The sequence below is a fragment of the Microcaecilia unicolor genome, chromosome 1, assembly GCF_901765095.1.
Source record: "Microcaecilia unicolor chromosome 1, aMicUni1.1, whole genome shotgun sequence".
NCBI classification, from domain to species: Eukaryota; Metazoa; Chordata; class Amphibia; order Gymnophiona; family Siphonopidae; genus Microcaecilia; species Microcaecilia unicolor.
The window spans coordinates 498,677,185-498,703,702 of record NC_044031.1 but is presented as its reverse complement, the minus strand read 5'-3'; the positions used below and the strand labels follow the sequence as shown (position 1 = coordinate 498,703,702).

General features: G+C 44.0%; 1 protein-coding gene across 1 annotated transcript in view; it reads left to right on the top strand.

The window, feature by feature from the left end:
- The window catches only part of NSMAF (neutral sphingomyelinase activation associated factor), a 228,385-nt gene that overhangs the window by 20,288 nt on the left and 181,579 nt on the right, over positions 1-26,518 (top strand). Inside the window, exons 3-5 of the mRNA XM_030214777.1 lie at positions 17,563-17,641; positions 21,341-21,396; positions 21,495-21,531. Of these exons, the coding sequence (XP_030070637.1) occupies positions 17,563-17,641; positions 21,341-21,396; positions 21,495-21,531 (172 nt within the window). The remainder of the gene's footprint in view (positions 1-17,562; positions 17,642-21,340; positions 21,397-21,494; positions 21,532-26,518) is intronic.

Sequence of the window (26,518 nt, the reverse complement as noted above, 5' to 3'; positions counted from 1 at the left end):
GGCTTGAAACCCTGCTCAGATAATCTCTGCCTGATAGCTGGCATTGGCGGCGGATCCCTTATCTTGGGGCTGAAAGAGAGATCTGCTTCTGGCTGTGAGAGCGGTTCCCCTCTCTCCGCTTCCACTTGCAACGAAGATTCACAGCGTCCCATAGGTCCTGGTGTAGCGAAGCGATCCATGGGCCCTACTGTCGGGGGGACAGGTGCCGCAGGGCCTGGCTGTTGTCTACCCCTCCGTTTAGACATATAGAAGGTACAATTTATTTTTAAGCTAAATTCAGCATGAGTCCCGGAGCTGCCTTGTTATGCTCCCTTCAGGCCTGTTTCCCGGCTTGGCCTGTATAATTTAGATGATGAAGCCTTATTGGAGAAGGAAATAGAAGAATATTTTAAATGTGGTGAGTATATTTCACTAATAATTAAATGGGATGCTTTTAAGGTCATGATTAGAGAATAGCATATTAATTACAGGACAAAGTGAGAACTTGGAATATCAGATTGAGCTGCTAGATAAACAGCACAAGAGTAAGGATAAATCTTGATTACTAAGGGGACCTTTTGCTGAGTTGTGCTAAAAAGTGGCCTGTGGTATCAGTAGTGGGGGGCTTTCCCATGCATTGAGACCACTTTTAGTGCGGCTGTAAAATGACCACATTTCCGTTTTCCCCCATTAATAGCTATCCCTTGGATTCTATATAGTGCGACTTAAGTTGCGCGCACAAATCCAGTCATATTCTGGATTTGTGTGCGCAACTTAAATAACAACTCAGCACTGATAATTACCACTTAATCAATTATTGACATTAATTGGTATTAGAATTTACATTCAGAACTAGCTAAACATATTCTATAATGTGATGCATGTAAATTCTAAATCACATAGTTGAAAAGGGGGCATAGAATGGGTGGGTCTTGGGTGTTTCTAAAATCTGTGCATGTGGTTATAGAATACATCCAGTCCACTTGTAATTTAGGCATTGGCATTTACACCAGTATGAATATGTAACTGCCTACAACTGATTGTAGTCTCATGGACGGATGCTTGGCATATTCTATAAACCGTGCGGAAATTTAGGCTTACTCTATAGTATAAGCCTAGGCGTATTTCGTTTCAGTGCTGATTTTTTAGGCGTGATATATAGAATTTAGTCCTATGCACTAATTTCCCAATTAGAGCGTGACCATTAGCATGGGAGCACTTATTGACACCTATTTACTGTCAGCATCAGTTCAGAGCTTAACCTGACAGTCAGCCTAACAGATACTTCAGGGCCTACTCAGAGTGTCAGTGAATGGCCTCTGGGGAAATAATGCAAGCAGCTGTGACATTCCTCCCCCTCCCTGGTAGTGTCAGTGTAAGTAGACAGGATGTCTCCTACCTTGGGCTTAGTTGGCAAGCTGTGCTTCAGAGCAATAAGAGACCAGAATTGGTGCTAAGGAGCAGTTGCTCAACAAATAGAGGGTTTACAACCACTTAGCTTTTCGTGCTTTCATGTTCACGAAATTAGTAATTAAATCTTTGATATCTAACTGAGCAAATATATCATTTTCAATAGCAATCATGGCAAGGCTTACAAGCCTTTCTTGCTAAATACTTGATCGCAAAATAATTTTTTATGATTTTTAACTGTGAAAATGATCGCTCACCACTTGCCACACTGACAGGATTTGTCAGCAATATTCTTAGAAAAAAATTGCTATACATTGCAAAATAAGATAGCAGATGTAAATTCTCAAAGTGGACATATTCCAAACGCTAAAATGAAAATAAAATGATTTTTTTTCTACCTTTGTTGTCTGGTGACTTACTTTTTCTGATCATGGTGGCCCAGTATCTGATTCCGCTGCTCTGTTCCCTTAACTCAGATTCCAGGGCTTCCTTTCCATTTATTTCTTTACTTTCCTCCTTTCTTCTTCATTTCTTGCTCTATATCCATAAGTAAAAGCTGGGTCCTCCGCAGACTTGACTGTCCAGTGGATCCAGCTTCTGCCTATTTTCTCCATCCATGTGCAGTTTTTCTCCTCTTCCTTTTCCCTCATCTCATCTCCTTCCTCTCTCTTCCCTCCCCTCCATCCATGCCCAGCATTTCTTCTCTCTCCCTTCCCCTCCATCCATGTGCATCTCCTTCCTCTGTCTTCCCTTCCCTCCCCTCCATACATGTCCAACAATTCTCCTCTCTCCCTGGGCCCCGCCCTTCCCTCCTCCATCCATATCCAGCAATTTTCCTCTCTCCCCTCCCCTCCATTTCCAGCAATTTCTCCTCTCCCTGGGCCCCAGTGGCGTAGCCAAAGGTGGAAAGGGGGAGTAGGAGGAGTAGGCTCTTGAGCAACACCAGTAGGTGACGTAGATAGGAACAATCTCTTTATTTAAATATACACTCGACTCAACACAGCCGTGTTTCGGCGCTACAGACGCCTTCTTCAGGAGTCTATGAAATAAAACCAAACAATGGTAATTTAACAAACATGCAGAACAAAAAGTAAAATAAATGTAGAACGTTAAATGTGTGATAAACATAAATTCCATGTAGAATTAAAAAATTAATAAAAACATTTTTTATAAAAAAAATTATTAGTATTGCAGAAATGCTATAATATATATAAATACGTATATATATATATATACACATATACATACACATACATGTAAAAATACATATACTCAAACATACATGCATATATAGTTTTCAAATGTATAATAAATACTTAAATTATTAAAAATATTAGATTATATATAACATACGATAAAGGTGTTGTATATTACCAATCAAAGAAGGATGACATCTAAAAATTAGCAGAAAAAACATCAAAATGAAGTATAACGAAAAAACTCAAAATACAGTGAAATAAATAAATAAAACACACTTACAACCAATTATAACTAATATGATATATATGATGTAACCATATAAGTTAAGTATCATAGATAAACTGACCTTGTGATATATAGATATACGAATATTAAGCTCAAAGAGAATGAAAGCAAGGCTTCTGCTACAATTGTAATCCTATAGATAAAGCAGAAAACGCTCATTTATTTATGGCAACATGGCAGGCTTAAAGAATGTTTTGAATATATATGTATAAAAAGGGTGTATATGCATATATCAGAAAATCAATGCATAAAGTTTAGTATCAAACAATACCTGCACACATCCTATCCACAAATACACCAATATTTCAAAAAAGTCTCAAATTTTTTTATATAATATGGCACAAATGTTGAAAAACACTAATTTATAAAAATAATTTAGTGAGCACACAGGACCTCCGTTATTCTGTGCTCAGAAAGGATATAAATATGATAAAAATAATTAAATAAAAGTCTGTGATGCGAATACCCAAAATAGATGGTGCAGATTTTATCCTGTGCTGTTTAAAACTAAACATCATAATAGATGCAGCACCTGATATTAAAAAATAGAAATACAAAGACAAAGAATCCACTCTTTAGATGTATAGTCGCAGGATAAGTAAACTGTAATGAAGGACTTACCACTGCCGATGCAGGAAAAAAGCTCAGCGTATTCAATTGCACTTCTGTGAAGTCAAAAGGGGCGTGTTCACAGTAAGTCCCTTTTATAAAAGAAAAAGCCCGCCAAAAGGAGCAATCAGCTGTGCAGGCTCAAAGTATGAGTAGCACTCAGTAGTATCTAGTTTGAAAAAAAACCATCAAAGACAGTATAATTTTAAAATGTAGAACTGATGCACCAGTACTATGGATAAAGAGAGTGACAAGCAAAATGGATATATCATTTCAAAATGCCAAAAGATAAAAATAAAAATGAAAAAATAAAAATTAAAATAAAATAAATAAATAAACCTAGGGCAGCAGTGGGAATTGAACCAGCCACCTCAGAACTACAAGCCAGATGCATTAACCACTAGGCTATTCCTCCAGTGAGATGAGAGATATAAAAAAATCTTTAAAAGATGAAATATACATGTATTGGTATAAAGATCAATGCTAAAAATGTAGAAGTATATGATTATATATATAAATTTGGATTAATTCATTATGCACTCATCACTTTCATATTTAAATAGCAAAGGAATTTTTATAATATCAAATGTGAAAAATGATGGTGAAAATACAATATTGGAAAACGTTAGGTAAGTCAAAAAAATAAATTCTGACACTCTTGCTGTGGTTGATGGGGATCTCCAAATCTTGCCAGTTGAAGATTTTCTTCCTTGGGCAGCCAGCGCTCTTCCAAATGTCAGCCAGCAGCTCTTGTCTTGAGCTGACGCTTAGTTTTTGTACATGCAAAAGCACTGAGCATGTATGGCCTGCCGGCAGCAGCATCAGTTTGAGGCAAGTGTTGCCGGCTGCTGTTTGGAAGAGTGCTGGCTGCTCAAGGAGGAGGAAATCTTCAGGGATCCCCGCCAGCTCAAACCTTTAATATTTGGGGTTTGTGATCAGGGAGGGGTGGAGAGAGGAGCAAACCAGAGGAGGGCCGAATTCCATGCCCACCTACCTTGGGCTCAGGCCCACCCAAAATTGACCATCTAGCTACGCCCCTGCTGGGCCCTGCCCTCCCATCCATGTCCCTCTCTGCCCTTCCCTTACCTCAGCTCCGCACCGGTACTGGGGGCTTTAAATCTTTTACCTCCGATGGTCGCAGCAGCTGAGCAGCGTCAGTGAAAGCGCTGCCGATGTCTCCAGCCTTCCCTTCACGCTCGCTCGTTCGTTCCCTCAGTGTCCCGCCTTCTTCTGACGTCATTTTCTTGCGAGGGCAGGACACTGAGGGAAACGAGCGCGAAGGGAAGGCTGGAGAAGTCGGCAGCGCTTTCACTGACGCTGCTCAGCTGCTGAGACCGTCGGAGGTAAAAGGTTTAAAGCCCCCAGGGCGGCGCAGAGCTGAGGTAAGCGGTGAGGGTAAGCACCACGGCGGCGCCCCCCTGCGGTGCTTACCCCGCTTACCGTGTTGGCACGGCCCTGCTAAGGAGAACAATAGAAACAAACCACTGACTACATAAAGTGTGCCTTCACACCTCCTTGGTAATCAGGAGGCATAGGATCAAGCAAACCAAATTATATCACAGGCTGGTGCTGGGAAAAAGATTAAACCTAGAGAAGGACATGTTCAAGAGAGAATAGGGACATACACTCAGACCCAGACCCACACAGACATTCTCACACAGGACACCCACACCCACACACCCCATCATACCTGCAGACCTTCCCACAGAACCAGCGGTAATACTTTTCTGTCCTATGTGCTGCAAGTCTATTTGTATATAAAACACCCTTTTCCAAGCCACGCTTGCGTGTTACATTATTGTGCTATAAAGCCCACTGCCCCTGAGAAGTGGACCCAGGACCAAAGAAAGGAACCCAGAACCAGATGAAAGCCAACTCTGACATCTGACCTCTGGGGACCATAACTGACATTTACTAGGTGGTAAGGACACCTGCACTAACCACACGCAATGCAGCTGCACTAATCGATTAGCTATGAGCACGCCTACTATCTGCCCCCACCCCCCCCAAATACGCCCCCAGCACTAAAAAGAAATGTGTTCTATTTTTTAGCAAGTGGATAGCATGCGCCGAACACAAAACTGCTGTGGTAAGCACATGTAAGTGCTTACCGTAGCTTAGTAGAAGGCCCTCTAAAATTAGAATTATAACTACATAAGTCAGCAAGCAAGGAAGTCACGGTTTTTGCAGAAAGCTAGATAATTGTTTTATATTTTGCATTTATTGCAATTTTCAATACAATTCTAAATAATATACTTGTATAGGAATTAATCAGGAAATCAGATATTCTGTTCTAGTGCTTATATCCCACATTGGACAGCTGATGTGGCTTCTAAGTCATATTTAGCAAGCTACCTTGGAGAAGATCTGGAGAAGTTGGTTAAAGACCTAGGGGACTCCCAAGTCTCAGAAGACAAGCTTAAAGATTCTTTTCAGTCCTCTTCCTATCAAGAGAGTCTGCAAGTTTTATCCAAGATGGCTACTCTTCTTTAGTCCTTAGGATTGATACTAGATTTCACCAAGAGTCTGTTTCGAACACAAATCTTGGAGTATCTAGGAGTGATATTCAACGTTGTCTTATGGAAGACATTTCTTCCTGTTGCTCATCAACAAAAGATTAACACCCAAGTCAGGATCTATTTTTCTTTCCATGTACCAGGGTCTGGGAATATGTTCATGTTCTGTGCACAATGGCCTCTATCTTAGACGTCCTTCCATGGGCCAGATTCCACATCAGACTACTTCATCTGTCCCTTCTCAACTGTCCATCTTCATCTCTCTTGGATCCTCCAAACCCAACTCAGCCTCAACTGGTGGATTCAGCGCAGCCTTCCTCTAACAATTCAGAAGTGCTCTCTCTCTGTAGGTGGTTATCTGCAGCTCGTAAGCTGCTAGGGCGTGTCTTAGCTGGGTGCAACAGATTTTAGATTCCTTCCAGGAGTCCAATGATCATTCTTCTGAATTGCTGGATGTGGAGATGGGGCTAGCGTTAGCCAAGCAAATGTCTTTGCCAATCACAGCCCATCATTTGCTGTGGTTGCACCACTGGGCAGCAGATGCAGCTTCAAACAGCAGCTGGTTAAGCTCCCTTTTGAGGGCAAGCTGTTGTTTGGTGAGGACTTTAGCAAACGGTGAAAGATCTGGGTGACTCAAAGACTCAGCATTGTCCAGTTGGGTCAGGCTTGCCCTTGTTTTAAAATACCAGGTGCTATCGTCCAGGGCGGCCTAATTTTAATTGAAGATAAGGTATCGGCCCAAGCAGGGTTTTGGAACTCCAGGCTTTGCCCTGTCAAGATTCTCTGGATTTCTCCTGAAGGGGTGATGGTGCACACAGTCCCGTCTTTTCTTCCTAAGGTGGTTTCTGCCTTTCATCTCAATCAACCTTTTGTTTCTTCCCACTTTCTTCAAGTTTGCCATGTACTTCTGCACTATTTGGAAATGACCAATGAGTTCCATCAGTCAGAACCTTTTGTTCCTGCTTTGTTCGGGGCCTAATGCAGCTTCCAAAGCCACTATTGCTCGCTGGGTCAAGGAGGCTATCGCATATGCATATTTACTAGTGGGTAAACCACTTCTGGCCAGATTCCATGCACATTCTACCCAAGCTGTTGTGACTTCCTGGGTGAAAACCTGTCTGTTCTCCCTGGAGGAAATATGTAGGGTGGCGAAATTGGTCGGATGCATCTTTTAGAGTGTTGATGCTATCCGCAGGAGTTTCAGATTCCCACCCTACTTAAGGACTGCTTTGCTACATCCCACAAGTCTCTGGATTCACCTGCTGCTGACGCTAAGGAACAAAAAATTGTCTTACCTGATAATTTTCTTTCCTTAAGTCGCAGCAGATAAATCCAGTGGTCCATTCTCTTTTATTCCAGCGGTTCCTATCAGTTAGTTCTCTGTTGGACCATGTTACTGCATTTTTACGTTTTAGATGGACTGTTGTAATTTGTTTACATGTTTGCAGTTGTTATATTATCACCTTTCTCTGTGGGTAAGAATAAATGTTATAATTCTGTTTCCGCCTGCTTTGATATGAGAAATACTGGCCAAGGAGCATTCTGTCCTATAAGACAGAGCAAGTGCTCTATCTCCACCTGCTTATAGATGGTCACAACCTTCTGGATGCATCTGCTGCAACTAAAGGAAAGAATTATCAGGTAAGACACAATTTTTCATTCCATGATTTCATATCCATTAAGTACAAATATCATTCAAATAAGAAAAATGTAACCGTGGCTAGTCATTAGTCCACAAAAAACGGGGGAGGAGAAATTGAAAAGACGAACAGTATCTAAAGAAAATAGGAACCAGGAAACTAAAGATGGAACCAGAGAATAGCCCTAGGCCGTTTGAAGGGTGCTAGTAGAGATCACCACCCTACCAGATAGAAGGAATCATAAAATGCATATCTCACACCCTGTAATGTCCCTACACATAGGAGCCAACTTTTCAAAATTATTGGGGGTGCTAAGCCCAATGGAAATGACCCCTCCCTGGACACATACAAGGAATTTTCTCAATATTGGGGGTGCGCAAGCACCCACAGAGTCGGCTCCAATGTCCCTACACCTCTACAGGGATAGCGAAGTACAAAATTTGCCCCCAGCTGCAAGACCTGGGGCCTTAACAACAAAAACTGCTTCTGCTTCTGGTTTACTTGCGATTATATCTGGAAAAATCGGAACTTTGCGATTTTTTTTTTTTGTTTTGTTACATTTGTACCCCGCGCTTTCCCACTCATGGCAGGCTCAATGCGGCTTACATGGGGCAATGGAGGGTTAAGTGACTTGCCCAGAGTCACAAGGAGCTGCCTGTGCCGGGAATCAAACTCAGTTCCTCAGTTCCCCAGGGCCAAAGTCCACCACCCTAACCACTAGGCCACTCCTCCACTCATAAACAGAACATCTTTATATTTAAAGAATAGCTTCATAAGCCATTCCCTATCAGAGTCCAATGTCAATTAAACCAGTAAAGTAGACTGGACCAGGACCTCAACATCTGACTGTTCCAGGAAATAGGTTTAAGTTTAAACTGTCCAGAGATAAACCTTGCTAGTAAGGGAGCTCCTTCCTCTTACCAGCAGGAAAATAATACATTTTGGGAATTGGGGGATATGAGGATTCTGGAACCTTTAAAACTTCTAGTAAATATCTTTAAAATATCAGAAGCTGATATTTGAATAAACTTTAGGAAAGTTGATCTCTTTTAGATTATGGCATCTGACTGCATTTTCCTGCAGATGTGCACGCTGTCCTTCATCCAAGTTTCACCTTTAATCTCTCAGGCTTGAAATTTATTCTCAATATTATTAGTCTTAGTTTCCAAATTAGTAACTCTAGTTTTCATAGCTTGTGAGTCAGAAAATAGAGGAACAATGTCCAGCTATACTCTGTATATGTCCCCCAGACTCTGTATATGCATGGCAGAAATAGCCTCCCAGATGTTTCTAAATTAAAGACCTTTGGTCTCTGTAGTGGGGAAATTCAGATCTTGATAACTCTGGCAACAATTGAATAAATGTAATTCCTGGGGAAATCACCTCCTGTATCCACACCTCAATTTGAACAGCCCCTTGAGTTGCCGATCCACTTCCCGATGTCCCTAGTAGTGTGGCCACTGCAGGTTATTCTGGATTCATGCGGTTCTTCCTCTTCCGCATACTATCTCCACTCTCCAACATGACGCTCCCAAATGTGAGCATCGGGGAGAGTAGCTGGGTTGGTAGACTCCTTAGCTCCGGCGACAAACTGATGGCTTTGAGGGAGGCAGGTCTCAGGGGTCCCCTCCAGCCGAAGACACTGCTGGAGTTCCAACACCTGGGATGTGCTGCACAAACACATCCATCGGTAAGCAGACTTGACCTGGATGCTTTCTCCTAAAATTACAAAAAAAAAATTTATATGGAAGTAAAACTGAAGCTTTCCTGTAATCCCCAGTATTATTCATAGACAAAGAGGGGAATTTCAAAGGAGGAAGATGTAATTGACATTTTTCAAAATTTCCCTTTTTTTTTTTTTTTTTTTCAGTTGCTTAGTGGTGGTTGCGAATCTGGCTTGTCATGGGGAATCCTACCATTGGGAAGTTGGGGGATGCACAGGATTCGTGAAGAGCATTTGCACTTTGATGCAATGGGAGGCTTTCTTTTTATACACTAGTAACCTGTCAGAAGTTGGCACTAGCAGTGAGAGATAGCTGACTATGAAACCACTTCGTTAAATTGAAAAAACTGCTGGGTGCTATTTTGTACTCTCTGCTTCTCCTCCCCACTTTTTTTTTTTTTTTTTTTTTTTTCAAATCTCTTGAAAGGTTAGGAAAGCCCTGTCAGGAAGGAATACTTTTAAATATCTTTCTGTACCACGTGTACTTGAAGCTTTGTCAAAACTGTGTGAAATAATTATAATCTTCCATATGCTTTGTCAACATGGGTATTGAAAGTAAGAATGCAGAAATAGAATAATATGTTCTGTTCAATTAATACTATTATGTATAAAGGACTAGATTCTATATATGGTGACTGAAAATTCCACACAGAAAATAATACGACTAGGCGTATTCTCTAAAGTACGCCTAAATGTTATAGAGTAGGCTTAAATTACCATGCGGTATATAGAATACGCAGAGTACTTCTCCACATGACTAAATTTAGTTGCGGCCATTTACACCATGTTTTACTTGGCGTAAATCCAGATGCCTAAATTGGGCACGGAGCGGGTGTATTCTATAACAACGTGCATAGATTTTAGACATGCCCAGGCCCCACCCATAGTCACGTCCCCTTTTCAACTATGCGACTTAGAATTTACACGCACCACATTACAGAATATGCTTAGCGAGTTGTGCACTTAAATCTTAACGCCAATTCTCCGAGGGCAAGCAGGCTGCTTGTTCTCACGACTGGGATGACGTTCACGGCAGTCCCCTCCAACCGGAAAGAGTTTCACAGCAAACTCAGTCTTGTGCACTTAAATCTTAATGCCAATTATTGCTGATAATTGCTTGTTAATATCCATTATCAACGCTGATTAGCTAGTTAAACAATTAAGTTAAGCGCACTGTTATAGAATACGCTTAGATTTTCACTCAGAAATTAAGGCACGAAGTAGAGAATCCCGGGGAAAGTGTGTAAAATGCCCTCTGTGCCTATAGAATTATGTGATAGAGAACACCAGCGTAATAATTTCAGTTAATAGGTCTGAGCCCTCTGGTTCAGTTTTGTTGGCTGGCTTGTTTTGTGTAGGTGAAGATTCTGACAAATTTAGTTGGTCCTGAGTCCACTTCTCAGAGGTAGTGGGTATAGTGAAATAATGCATGCAAAAAAGGCAAATGTTTGTAGAAGAAGGATATCAATTTTTTTTTTTTTTTACTACTTTTCTAGCAGGGGCTTTGAGGCAGAAAATGAGCTGCTGCCCCTGCTCCACCGCCACACCCCACGCCCTTCCTTCCCCAACTCCCTTCTCCAAAATTACCTTTTCTATTCTTTGCTTGTTTTTCAAAAGAAGATGGCATCAGCGACTCTCAGGCTACCCTGCCTCCTGTCTGGCTCCTTCTCTCTATTGTGGGCAGCCCGCCTCTCTGACATAATTTCCTGTCTGCAGTAGAGAGATGGAGCCAGGACCAGCGGCAGGGCAGCCTATGGGCATCGCTGCCGCCGCCTTCTTTTGGAAAAAGGTAATTTCAGGGAAGGGGGTTGGGGAGGGAAGGGCGGGTGGCGATGCTGTCTCACAAGAGTGTGCCGCCTGAGGCCCCTGCCTCAGATGGCCTAATGGTAGGGCTGCCACTGGACAGCACACAGGGCAGGGGAAGGGGGGGTGTCCTCTTCCAATGACGCAGCTGTCCTGAGGGGTTCCCCTATTGATATGATCAGTCTGGCTGCTCAGGTACATTCTGAGTGATTTGTATAACTAAAATGGTCTACCCCACACAAATATTGTCTTTCCCTAAACTCATTTTCGACCCCCCCCCCCCCCCCCCCCCCCCACACACACACACAGATTGTCATCTATTCCTGTTCTGTTACTCTTTTTCCCCAGCACATTCTCCTCCAACTCAATCTCAGCTAGTCCCAGTCCTCAAAAGTCAGGCTTCACCATCCTGTCTCCACTTCCATTCCCTCTGAGCTGGCTCTCTCCCCAGTTGTTTAATCCTCTTATAGTTGCTCCACAGGCTTGTTGGCAGTGTCATCCACTTTTACCAGCGGGCCACTTTTCCAACCTGCATAAAGGGGACCCAGCCACACAATTGCCCATTGGTAAATTTAGCCTTGTCTCTGTCTTTCCTCCTTCCCCCCCCCCCCCCCCCACTTCTTGGTGAGTTCTGCTCCTGTCCCTCTCCCTGCCTCCTGCTCCCCCCATCCCCACAGTCCTCCATACTTCTTATATCTTCATTGGCAGTGATTATAAGACAGGTTGCTGGTGTCAGGGCCTTTTCCTCCGCGCAGCCCACTTAACGCAGAAACAGGAAGCTGAATCAGAGTAAGTGGACACACAGATGGAAAGCCCCAATGCCGGCAACCTGTCCTAATTGCTACCACTGCCAATGACAGTAAAAAAAAAAAAGCATGGAGGACTGCAGGAAGGGGGGAATAAAAGAATAATCGCGCAAAGTCACTATTTGCCATCGTATCATCTTTTACTAACTCAGGATCCTCAGCTGATTCATCTCCCCGTCCTGAGGCAAAACTTTTGTCCTCTTATTTTTCAAATAAGATCGCTAATCTTCGGGCTCTCACCAGCTCTCATACTCTACCCATTATTGCTCCAACTCCATATGATATCCCTTTGGATTCCACCTCCTTAACTTCAGCCGCTATAATTGCGGATGTCTGGGATTCGTTTACTCTTCCATCTCTTACTCAGCTAGAAAAAGTTTACCTCTTCCACTTCACACTTGACCCTTTCCCCTCATCTTGGATCAAAATAGATAGGCATGGACTCCTTCCCCTAATCTTGCATTTAGTTAACCCCAATCTCTGTATCGGGCAGGTTAGCACACTATGGAAAACAGCGGTTGTTCGTCCCATACTTAAGTATGTGTCTTTGGACCCTGCACTTCCAATGTCTCTCTTCCACACAGCTGATGGCTCCGATGGTCCTGCCCCCTTCTGTCGTGGACTTCTGTTTCTGTGGAGGGAGTGGGGCAGAACAATCAGTGGCATAGCCTGGGCCAAAGGTTTTCAATCCAGTCCTCTGGGCACATTTACCAGTCAGTTTTCAGGATATGAACTTCATGGGGATAGCCTGAAAATCCCAGCTGGTAGGTGTGCCCTGAGGACTGGGTTCAAAACCTCTGGCCTAGACAATAGCTCTGTATATTTATGCTGGGTTTTTTTGGGTGGGGGAGAAGGGGTGTCAGGGGGCTAAGGAAGCTGTAACATTGGACTGGTGGGGGCATCCACAAAAGTTTGCTAAGTGGCCCTGAGAACAGCTGCCCTGGGTTTTGTTTGTTTTTGTGGGGGGTTTTTTGCACCATGTGACTCTCCAGCTCATTTTCAAAAGAGAAGGGCGCCCATCTTGCGACACAAATCGGGAGATGGGCGTCCTTCTCTCAGGGGCGCCCGAATCGGCATAATCGAAAGCCAATTTTGGGCATCTCCAACTGCTTTCCATCGTCGGGACGGCCAAAGTTCCCGGGGGCATGTCGGAAGGGTAATGAAAGCGGGACAGGGGCGTGCCAGGGCGTGCTTAAGAGATGGGCGCCCTCTGCCGATAATGGAAAAAAGAAGGGCATCCCTGGCGAGAACTTGGTCCACTTTGTTTGGTCCCTTTTTTTTTTTTAGGTCCAAGTCCAAAAAAGTGCCTGAACTGACCAGATGACCACTGGAGGGAATCGGGGATCACCTCCCCCGATTCCCCCAGTGGTCACTAATCCCCTCCCACCCTCAAAAAAAATAAACTTTAAAAACTTTTTTTTGCCAGCCTCAAATGTCATACTCAGGTCCATCGCAGCAGTATACAGGTCCCTGGAGCAGTTTTAGTGGGTACAGTGCATTTCAGGCAGGCGGACCCAGGCCCATCCCCCCCTCCCCCCTACATGTTATCCTTGTGGTGGAAAATGGGAGCCCTTCAAAACCCACCCAAAAACCACTGTACCCACATGTAGGTGCACCCCTTAGGGCTATGGTAGTGGTGTATAGTTGTGGGGAGTGTTTTTTTTTTTTTGGGGGGGGGGGTTGGGGGGCTCAGCACCCAAGGTAAGGGAGCTATGCACCTGGGACCAATTTGCGAAGTCCACTGTAGTGCCCCCTAGGGTGCCCGGTTGGTGGCATGTGAGGGGGACTAGTGCACTACGAATCTTGGCCCCTCCCATGACCAAATGCCTTGGATTTGTTCGTTTTTGAGATGGGCGCCATCGGTTTCCATTATTGTCGAAAACAGAGGGCACCCATCTCTAAATCCGGCGATCTCAGCATTTAGGTAGACCATCTCTAATGTTGACCTAAATATTGAGATTTGGGCGCCTCCAACCGTATTATCGAAAGATGGATGGCCATCTCGTTCGATAATACGGTCAGCCCCGCCCCTTCGCGGTGCCGTCCTCGGAGATGGGCGCCCTTAGAGATGGGCGTCCCCAGTCGAAAATGCCCCTCTCTGTCTCCCACACTGCTCTCAGCTTTATGAGAATAATGAAGGAGCTTGGCAACACGCTGCTCAAACTTACAGAGAGCTGAATGGTGGTGGTAGAAAAAGCTGATATCGATAGAATGGCACTAGCAAAACTCTGGAGGAAGGATTAAGAGTTGGAGGGCCACATGGGGTCAACAGGGGCCATCATTGGTCCCTGGGCCTTGCAATAAAGAACACTGCCCTAGAACATAAAGTTGCAATAATTTATAACGCAACACCCCCCCCCCTTCGATATTCAGTGGCCAGGAACAGCATTGAATATCCAACATCACTTCCAACCGCTGGAAAGGTTCAAGAGGTTAGGGCTCGTCAGCTTGGAAAAGAGATGGATGAGGGGAGATATGATTGAGGTCTGCAAAATCCTGAGTACAAACACCAGGGGACACTCAGTGAAGTTACATGGAAATACTTTTAAATAGGAGGAAATATTTTTTCTCTCAATGAATAGTTAAGCTCAAACTCTTTGCTTGAGGATGTAGTAACAGCGGTTAGTATATCTGAGTTTAAAAAAAGTTTGGACAAGTTCCTGGAGAAAAAGTCCATAGTCTGCTATTGAGACAGACATGGGGAAGCTACTACATGGTACATGAAACGTTGCCACTATGTGGGTTTCTGCCAGATACTTGTGACCTGGCTAGCCACTGTTGGAAACAGGATACTGGGCTAGCTGGACCATTGGTCTGACCCAGAATGGCTATTCTTATGTTCTTATGTCTGAATATCAGTGCCATACAACACTTAGCAATATGCGTTATAGAGCAACCAACATTGTATGTGTTTTCAGTCGAGGTGTGTGAATGAACCTGTTGGAAAGTATTTTTTGATTTGTGCATATGTTTGAGTATGCATGTATATATAGACATATGTGTCTGAGGACCCCAGCCACCAGTGCTTAAATGCACAAACTTGTAATTCATTTCATCACCGGCTTCCAGTCTCAAGATTGGTATTGTGTAAGTATTCTTTGACATGACATGAAGATGCTTTTCTAACAAATAGGTGTGAGTACTTTGAAGTTGCCTCCTTGTGCATTCTTTACAATGTAATCAGGGTACCTTTTGGAGTCTGAAGGACAAGCAAAAGCTTGGAGATACTGATTTTGCATAAAGCATCTAGAAAATCCAGGTTAGGACAAGCATGACTTGAGAGAGGAACTTTTTGTATAATGCATATAACACTGGTTCCCAAACCTGGTCCTGGAGGCACCCAGCCAGTCAGGTTTTCAGGATATCCAAACACACAAAAAGGTCCAAATCTCCCGTGAAAACAAAATAAACCACAAAAAACGGCGGAAGATAAACCAAAACAGACCAAAACCCAAGGGAGTAAGAGCGCCAGAAAAGTTTAATGGGACCCTACACAGTCCGTGTTTCGGCCAACGGGCCTTCCTCAGGGGTCCTGAATCTGACGTTTACAGGTACACCTCCAAGATATTCATGAAACAAAATACAACAACTCCCGGGCTTCGCCACGACCGTTATCCTCCTCGCTCTTCGTTCTCCCGCGCTCGTGCCTCGACTCGGAGTCGGCACGCTCCTAGTAGCAGCCAGCAACCCCGTGCACGTGGAGCCGCTATGTGATGTCACTGCCACGCCAGGCCCCCATAGGCAGAGAGCTCCTTCTTCAAGCTCTCTGCCTATGGGGGCCTGGCGTGGCAGTGACATCACATAGCGGCTCCACGTGCACGGGGTTGCTGGCTGCTACTAGGAGCGTGCCGACTCAGAGTCGAGGCACGAGCGCGGGAGAACGAAGAGCGAGGAGGATAACGGTCGCGGCGAAGCCCGGGAGTTTTGTTTCATGAATATCTTGGAGGTGTACCTGTAAACGTCAGATTCAGGACCCCTGAGGAAGGCCTGTTGGCCGAAACACGGACCGTGTAGGGTCCCATTAAACTTTTCTGGCGCTCTTACTCCCTTGGGTTTTGGTCTGTTTTGGTTTATCTTTCAGGATATCCACCATGAATTGTCAGTCATGACACAGATTTGCATCCAGTGGAGGCAGTACTTGCCAATCTCTCTCATGGATATTCATTGTTGCTATTCTTAAAACATTACTGCCTGCCTGGGGTGCCTCCAGGATCAGGTTTGGGAACCACTGGCCTAAAAACCTTTTTATTTAAAGATGCCTACAACCCTTGATCTTACTGCCTTCGCACCCACCATAGATCGGTATGAGGTACTATGGCTCTGGACTGTTTCTTTTACTCTGTGTCTTCTTTGATATGATGTATTTCTTTTCCCACTATATTACATATATAAATCCTGTAAACCGCTCTGAAGAGTAATCAAAGGGTGGTATATCAAGTACTTTGAAACTTGAAAGTGCTGGCAAAAACCAGGAGGAACAGCCATTTTAGTAAGTAACATATTAAAAAAAAAAAAAAGCAGCATCACTTGGGTTCTGATTGTGAATTTGCTGGCATTTACACCTGTAAGTTCTGATTTTACAACCTACACAGGTAGCTATTGGCACTTACAGGTATAAGTGCTGGATCTTACAAAAGTTGACTTCTATGAAGAGCACAACTGCCAGCCTTGGATTAGGTATAAATGCCCACATCCAGAGTTTTTAAACTATGCATGCATTGCTTTTGACAAAATGGACATACATGAATACTTTTATCAGCCTATCCAAACCATTTTCACATAGATAAATAGAACAATGAAGGCAGATAAAAACCATATGGTGTATCTAGTCTGCCCATCCATGCCATCTACTATCCTTTCCTCTCCCTTAGAGATGTTATGTACTTGTCCCAAGCTTTCTTGAATTTGAATATAGTTTTCATCTACACCACCTTCACTGGGAGGCCATTCCACTAATTCACCACCCTTCCCACAAAAAAGTATTTTCATAGATTACTCCTGAGTTTGTCCCATTTCACCTTCATCCCATGCTCCCTCAATCTGGAGCTTCCTTTCAATTGAAAGAAACTCACCTCCTGTGCATTTATGCCACAGAGGTATTTAAATGTTTCTATCATATCTCCTCTCTCCCACCTTTCTTCCAAAGTATACATATTGAGAAATTTAAGTCTGGCCCCATACACTTTGATGAACATTTTAGGAGCTGCCCTCTGGATGGACTTCATCCTGGTTATATCTTTTTGAAGGTGCAGTCTCCAGAATTGTACACAGTATTCTAAACGAGGTCTTGCCAGAGTTTTACACAGAGACATCACCTTTTTTTTTTTTTTTTTCCTTCTGGCCGTTCCTCTCCCTATGCACCAAAGCATATGATCTTACGTGTCTAAATGCCCCACAAGCCTTCTAAAATGACCACTTAGGCTGGTATAGGTCAGGTGAATTGTGTCAGGCTTGTTGACCAAGTAATATGCAATACTGACAACTTGGAAACCTCTTGAAAAAATAAGCATAAGCATTTCCCCTTACTTTTGTGAAAGAGTTAATTTTTACAAAACTAAAATGTGTGTGTATATATTTATTTTTTCTTTCAGCAGCGTTAGAGGATCCCTGAAAATCTGTTCAAAATCCATCTTATTTGAGCCAGATGAAATATCAAAGCCCATTATTAAAGTAAGTTTTTACAGAATAGTTTAAAATATTCCAAATTTATTGAATTATCCTTATTGACTATAAAGCGACCTGCATGCTTCTGCCTCCCCCCCCCCAAAAGCAACGTAACAACAAAAACATTTATATTGCTTTTGGATATGCTATGCATAGTTTTACAGGTGCACCCATGAGCATTGCTCTGTTTCTCCACACATGTATCGGGGATGCTCTCTTTGGACAGGTTGGGATGAAACGTGTAGGACAGTTAGAATATTAATAGAAGTCTCTTCAACTAGATTTCATCCATGTTAAGCATCCCTAGTACATTTGGATGAAAAGATGGACAGAAGGATGTAGAAGAGGTTTTAAAGGCAGAAGTCTGAAAGAAGTTGAATGTCTGGTGGAGTCCAGTCTTAAACAAGCTGCTCAGAGGATAGTAAGGTGATTGTCAGGCTGTGACCGGAGGGCACAAAAGGGAAGACAAAATGGAATACCAGTGTAGAAAATTTGTGGTTTAAAAGGAGAATCTTAAATCTGATCCTGAAAATGAAAGGGAGATGGTGATGAGCAATTAGCAAGGGTGTTACATTTTCGTATTTCAGTGCATGACTCTAAAGCAGGGATTGTCAACCCAGTCCTTGGGCGCACCTTTCACCTTTGGTTTTCAGGATATCCCCAATGAATATGCATGAGCTACAGTGGGGGAAGGGGGGAGGGAAATGGGACTTGATATACCGCCTTTCTGAGGTTTTTGCAACTACATTCAAAGCGGTTTACATATATTCAGGTACTTATTTTGTACCAGGGGCAATGGAGGGTTAAGTGACTTGCCCAGAGTCACAAGGAGCTGCAGTGGGAATCGATCTCAGTTCCCCAGGATCAAAGTCTTACTGCACTAACCACTAGGCTACTCCTCCACAGTGGCATGCATGGCCTTTATTATATGCAAATCTAGCTCATGCACATTCGGTGGGAACATCCTAAAAATCTGACTGGCTAGGTGTGTCCTGAGGACTGGGTTGAGAGCCCCTGCTCTCTAGCTTGACTGCAGTATTTTGAAGTCTGGAGCCCCTTAAGGGCAGAAGCTTTAAAACTACAGTAGATGGAAGAAGTCATCAGAATAAGGATTCAAGTATTCTGAGATGGCTCGTTCACATAGGTGCCAATTATCAGTTCTCTGCGCTGTTTCGAATGGCGGCGGCAGTGAGTAGGCGGAGGGATGGCGGCAGCCGGGGGGGGGTGCATTGTTTGCCCTGGGCCTGACTTTGTCCCTAGGTGGCCCTGGAGATAAGCACTAATTGGCAATAATTAGCAGTTGCACACACAACTGACTTATATCCCTATTCTGTACAATGAGCGCCTAACTTTTCTCATGCGCAACTGCAAGGGTGCGTTAATATGGGAGAGGCATGGTGGAGTTGGGCGCTTTCCAACTATTCCGGCATGTATTTTTATAGAATATTTGCATTTATGCACCCAACTGCTGATTTTAGGCTCCAACATTTACATCAGCCATAGATATGGCATAAGTAGTCACACCTAGAGTTTGGCGCATATCTGTGGACTTACACTAGTATTCTGTAATGGATTTGGTGCACAACTCTGCCGTTATATAAATACTAGTTTCCTTTGCATTCATCCCAGACCAGTCCAGACCAATGGGATTGTTATGCATACCCACCAGCAGATGGAGATATAAAAAGAAAATAATTCTGTGTGATTCATCCTTGAAGGGCACTACACAGCCCCAGAATGCTTACTATTGTTTCCTCTCCAGCGGATGGTGTATGGTATATGTAGCTCCCATGTGGTACTTGTCAACCAGCTCCTGATCCAGTGGACTGCTGGGGTGTCAGTTCAACACAGAATCCAGCCACTGGGAAGAGGCTCCCTTTTTGTCATGCTGGGGTCCTTGTCATCTATACCAGACCAGTCCAGACTAATGGGTTGTGTCTCATCTACCAGCGGAAGGAGACAGAGAAAATAGTTCCAAGGAAACCGCCCCTTAAGGGTATCGTGCAGCCTGGAATGTTCAGATCTATTGCTGTGCATCTGGATTATCTCCTCTTAGCGCTGCGCTTTTCTCTACTTTTCTGCAGGGAAGTGGCTCTGTTCTAGGTTTGGAGTTTGACTCTCCCTTAGCTGGTTTTTCCTTGGTTTGCTGTTAGTGGCCAGCTTTCTCTTTGTTCCTGGCCTGGCGAGAGTTGTTTCTTCCTCACTGCCTTACGACTGTATTTTGCTCTTTATGGTCTGAGGATTCCAGATCTGTGGTTCTTAACCTTCCTCTTGGCGGGAGTTCTTTCTCTACATTGACTGCTGCTCCATATCGGTTGTCTAGGAGGGCGGTCATTGTGGCTCAGAGACCACTTGGGGGCCAAGAGTGTCTCTTGGGGCACGGGGCTTTCTCTTCTTGTAGTTTTAGAGCTGTCCTCCCCTGGCCCAGAGGGACTATCATGGTATGTTGAGTGAAGTTCCTGCGCTGCTTATTCTGTAACCTTTCATCTCTGCATGTTGAACGCAGCTCCATTGTCACATGTTGAGTGTAGTTCTTTCTCTGCAGGTCTCAGTGTGGGGCACAATCCTGTGTCTGCCTGTGGAACGCAGCTCCTTGTCTGTGTGTGGCATGCAGCTTTTTTTTTCTTTTTTCTTTCTAATATTATTCATTCATATCAATGGCATAGCCACAGGTGGGCACAGGCCTACTTACTTTGGGCTTATTCTTGCTGTGTCTGGTGGGGACTCCTAAGCTCTCCCAGTGGAAGTTTCCTGGCATTTCTGTCTCCCCCCCCCCCCCCCCCCCACCACCACCACCACCAATGTGGCATCTCTCCCGGTCTCTCAACTGCCCCTCCCCCTGGTGTACTATTTTAATTATTTTCCAAAGAAACTTCAGTTCAATGTGGCTTACATTCGGTTTATGGAATAGATTGCACTGTTGAAAATAATAGAGATTAAAATCATACAGGAGCTTATAGGTTTAGTAGAAATAGCAATGATAGTGGAGTTCAGAGCTGCAGCAATCATGTATCAGTTATACAGTTTGGGAGTTATTGGGCATTCTGAGGAAGAATAGATAAGAGGACCATGATACCCAATGAAAATCTGTACAGTTAAGGCAAAATATTTTAATTTACACAATTTTTCTTTTCAATGTCTTCAGGGCTAAAACTGTAAGGAAAATGATAACTTAACCAACACTGGGCTAACTAAGCTGTAGTACTTCTAAAGCAACATTTCAGTGCACTATGGCTGACTGGAAATTTAGAAAGTGTGTATCTATACCTGGATGTGGAAGAGAAGCCTAATGATTAGAGCAGGGGGTTGAGAACCAGGGAAGTTTCCCACTGTAGTTTCTTGTGATCTTGGGCAAGTAACTTAACCCTCTACTGTCCCAGGTACACGTCCAGATTGTAAGCGCTCCATGGACAGGAAAATGTCTGTTGTACCTGAACGTAACTTGCTTTGGGCTACAAGTGGGAAAAAAAGTGTGATCTAAAATCCAGAATTCCTTCCTTTAGTTGTATTCAATGTTCTTTGGTTCTGCAAACTGATCCCTAATGGAGCTTCGCTTTTAGCTGACGAGTCAACAACCTGAACTGATGATGCAGGAAATCAGCTTTCAATTCAGTTTTTATTAACAGAGCACCGTATTTCAGTACTCCATGAGCTCTATGCATCATGAATGTGACAGGGTCTTTTTGTGTTTCTAATCTGTTACAGATCGCATTCAGAGACTGTGTAAAAATAGAAGAGACGGAAGATAACCCCTGTGTACAGTATGGACATTTTTATGCATTGTGGATACTTTGTGGTGTTTTTTTTAATTATTTAAATTGTGCACAAATGAATAACTTAAATATGTTTTTCATCTTAGGAATAGGTCCGGTGGCTTTCTAGTTGTATTCAAACAGGTAAGAAATAAGTCTGAAAGAATTTTTCATTGTTATATTAAAAATTGCTTCAAACAGGTAGAACTAGGCTACAATCTGTAAGATTTTAAAGCTTGTCTGATGAGGTGTCCTCATCTCTATATATAAAAGGCACCTCCAACGTTTTAATGAAGCCTCCAGCCAGACGTTTGAGGCGGTCTAGATATCCGGTGTGCCCGAGTGTCAGCCCCGCCCTCACGTCACAACATGATGACGTCGAGGGCGGAGCAATGACACTCGAGGGCCGAAACAGACAAGGCACAGGCGCGGAGGCGGAGCAAGAAAAAAACAAAAGATTGTCCCGACACGGAGCGAACCAGGAACAACGTGGGAGAGAGGCAGACAGCCTCAACGTCGGAGGGCGAAACGGACAAGGCACAGGCGCGGAGGCGAACCAACATCGCCATTCACCACACTCCCTCAGAGTTCACAGAACTCTGGCAACTGCAACCCCTCCCACCCACCCAAACACACAAACCAGGGTCAAAGCGCACTCGCTCCCGCACCCCCCCCCCCCAGGGCCGTCGCTCACTCGCACCCCCCCCCCCCCCCCCCGAGGCCGCCACTCACTCCCCGAGGTCGACGAAGGCAGCGCTTTAAAGTAATGCCAGCTGAGAGGAAGATAAGCACAGTACAGCAGCCTCGCGTTCATTTTTCCCCTTCTCTCTCTGCGTCCTGCCCTCATTTTCTGTTTCGCAGAGAGAGAAGGGGAAAGCTGAACGCGAGGCTGCTGTACTGTGCTTAACTTCCTCTCAGCTCGTATTACTTTAAAGCACTGCCTCCGTCGACCTTGGGGGGGGGGGGGGGCAAGTGAGTGACGGCCCTGAGGGGGGGGGGGGAGCGAGTGCCCTGCGACCCTGTGTTTGTGTGTGTTTGGGTGGGAGGGGTTGCAGTTGCCAGGGTTCTGCAAACATTGAGGGACTGCAGTGAGTGGTGACCTCGGGGTGGGGGGGAGTGAGCGACCACCAACCTGGGGGGGGGAGGGGGTGCTGTTCTCGGAGGGAGGGTTCCTGGAAATCAGAGGACACAGAGGGAGGGAGGGGCACTGGAAATCAAAGGCCACATAGGGAGACTGAGGGAGGGATGGGATGCCTACAACTCACAGGGGACAGGGAGGAGGGCCTACAACTCAGAGGGCAGAGAGACAGAGAGGGGGACACTCTATATGGGTGAAAGGAAACATACTGAGACATATGGAGAGGAGGGGAGACCAGGGGGAGAGAACAGATTGCTCGATGTGGACAGGAGGGGACGCCAGGGGACAGGACACACTACACTCACTCAGACAGACACACACTCTGGCTCTGTCTCAATCACACACTCACACACACTCTCCTAACAGTTCCCTTAAAAACAAAATTACCATTACAGAACCTTGCTAGCGCCAGTTTCATTGCGTTCAGAAACGGGCCTTTTTTCCTAGTATTATATTAACTACTTACAGTTGTTTGAGTATGTATGTTCTTTTTTTTTTTTTTTTTTTCCCTAAAGCCTGCAGTATATTTAAAATCCTTCAGGTTTGGTTCTAGCAGTATTTTCTGTCATAAGTACATAAGTATTTCCATACTGGGACAGACTGAAGGTCCATCAAGCCCATTATCCTATTTCCAACAGTGGCCAATCTAGGTCACAAGTACCTGGCAAGATCCCAAAACAGTACAATACATTTTTTGCTGCTTATCCTAGAAATGCTGTCAAACTGCTGCGACGCTGATCTACTAGTAATACCACGTGTACAATACAAAAAGTAGTAGAATTTAAGGCAAGAGTAACCAATATCTTCTAAATAGGTTTCTCGGGGAAAGTCTCATTGTAGTCAAAATTGTAGAGACTATATTATAAAGAACAAAATTACCGAGCATATTCAAAAGCATGGATTAATGAGACAAAGCCAACATGGATTTAGTGAAGGGAAATCTTGCCTCACCAATCTTACATTTCTTTGAAGGGGTGAACAAACATGTGGATAAAGGTGGGCCGGTCCATATTGTGTATCTGGATTTTTGAAAGGTGTTTGACAAATGGAGTGGAGGAGTGGCCTCATGGTTAGAGCACCAGTCTTGACATTCAGAGGTGGCTGGTTCAAATCCCACTGCTGCTCCTTGTGATCTTGGGCAAGTCACTTAACCCTCCATTACCTCAGGTACAAATATTAAGATTGTGAGGCTTCGTGGGACAGAGAAATATCCAGTGTACCTGAATGTAACTCACCTTGAGCTACTTCTGATAAAGGTGTGAGCAAAATCTAAATAAAGTACCTCATGAAAGACTCCAGAGGAAATTGGAGAGTCATGGGATAGGAGGTAGTGTCCTATTGTGGATTAAAAACTGGTTAAAAGATAGAAAACAGAGTACAGTTAAAATGGTCAGTATTTTCAATGGATAAGGATAGATAGTGGGGTTCCCCAGGGGTCTGTGCTGGGACTTCTGCTTTTTCACATATTTATAAATGATCTAGAGATTGGAGTAACTAATGAGGTAGTTAAATTTGCTGACGACACAAAGTTATTCAAAGTCGTTAAATCGCAAGAGGACTGCGAAAAATTACAAGAGGATCTTACTAGATTGGGAGACTGGGAGGCTCATTTTCAAAGCACTTAGCCTCCCAAAGTTCCATAGAAACCTATGGAACTTAGCCTCCCAAAGTGCTTTGAAAATATGCCTCTGGGTGTCTAAATGGCAGATGACGTTGTGCAAGTGCAAAGTGATGCATGTGGGAAAGAGGAACCCGAATTATAGCTATGTAATTCACAGTTCTACATTAGGAGTCGCCAATCAAGAAAGGGATTTAGGCGTCGTTGATATGTTGAAACACTACTCAGTGTGCTGTGGTGGCTAAGAAAGCAAATAGAATGTTAGGTATTAGGAAAAGAATGGAAATCAAAAATGAGGACCATATGCCTCTGTATTGCTCCATGGTGTGACGGCATCTCAAATATTGTGTTCAATTTTGGTCACTGCATCTGAAAAGATATATAGTGGAATTAGAAAAGGTACAGAGAAAATGATAAAGGGGATGGGACGACTTCCCTATGAGGAAAGGCTAAAGCGGCTAGGGCTCTTCAGCTTGGAGAAAAGACAGCTGAGGGGGAGATATGATAGAGGACTGTAAAATAATGAGTGGAGTGGAACGAGTAGACATGAATCACTTGTTTACTCTTTAAGTACTAGGACTAAGGGGCACACAATGAAGCTACAAAGTAGTAAATTTTAAAACAAATCAGAGAAAATATTTCTTCACTCAACGTGTAATTAAACTCTGGAATTCAATGCCAGAGAATGTAGTAAAAGCAATTAGCTTAACGGGGTTTAAAAAAAAGGTTTGAATAGCTTCCTAAAGTCCAGAGCCTTGGGATTTCCAGGCCAAACTACCCCACAAAGGTGATCCGGCCATTGCTCCCCCACCCTCCTGCTGCCAGATCCCACAAACTAAAGCCCCTCTCAACCTCCCCAAAATACCTGGTGATTCAGTGGTACTCCCAATAGCTTCTCCCTTCACCTTGTAGTCTAGTGTACCACTCAAACCCCCTCCTCCGTACCTTGAAGCAGGAGGAGGAAGTAGCACTCCCTCTTTCTGCAAGCGCCACCCTCAAAATTGCGGCTGTCTGCCCAGCCTGGTGCATCATGGGTTGCACTGGGTAGGAGTTTTTTCCTAATATGGTGCTGAAGCCAGGATGCATCAGTCAGGTAGGGCGCCACCATTTTGAATGTGGTGCTTGCAGTAAAAAGGGACTGCTACCCCCTCCTGCTTGTACGGGGGGTTTGGGGGGGGGGGCACTAGACTATCAGGTGGGGATGTGGCTATCGAGGGTCCCACTAGACCATTAGGTATATTTGGGGGGGGGGAGTTGTGGGGTGGCTTTATTTGTGGGGGGTACCAGATTGGAGGGCAGCTATCGGGGGTCCCACTGGACCACAAGTTATTTTGGGAGGGTTGGGGGGGGGGGCTTAATTGTGTGGGGTGGACCTTCAGCCCCTTGTGTTTATCTATTTGTTTGACAGGTCCAAACTCTTTTATTGACAGCCTGGACCTGACAACTACTGCAGGAGGATTATGTCGGGCACATGCCCAAGAACAATCCTCCTGCAGAATTACCCCGATGATCAGCACTAATAGCGCACATAAATATGCATGCCATTAGCGTTGATCTTAGGGGTGGTATTTTCTTGTGCTAATTTTACAGCGCTGTTCAGAGCAGCGTGGGGAAATTGATCATCGGGCTTATTTTAAAGGCCCAATGCTCCCCGTGGTCAAAATGTTTAAGGACCATTGTGGTAAAACATCATATGATCCATGCTATAGTTTTGCACCAAACGTTCGTAAATATCCAAAATTAAGAGATGCATTAGTTGCAAAATCTGTTGGCTGCTGCCAGCATTCCCAGCACATTGGGGAAAGCAGCATGCAGTTATTGCAAAACAGTGATCATTAGCACACATTAACAGCCCAACCAAACACAGAGTGTGTTGGATTATTTGTAGTAAATAATTAGCAGATTTTATACACACAGCTTCAGCTTTAGAAATGTTAATTTCTTTTCTTCATCTCTCTCTCATACACCCCAGAATAATTCACTGCTGAGTCACTTTAAAGTTGAAGTAACAAAACATCTGTTTACTCACAGTTTGTAGTTAGATTATATTCAGACAGGCTTATATATACATAATACTATACATTTGGATTATCAGCTCTTTCCATGTGCTTAGATGGTAATGGATGCTCACACCATAGATCCTAGAGTCTCAGGTTAGGAGAGACCATGAGCTCCATGTTCTGTGCCTAACCCCACAGGAAGTTGCATGGGTGTGACCTCTCTAAGCAATTCACATCAGAGGTCACAGAGTAATCACAGAGAAAAACATTTCTGACAGGCAATGCATGTAAAATACAATACATTCCAACAAACCCCTTCTCATGCATAACTGTCATGCAATTATTAATTCACACGAAGTCTAAGCTTTATACGCA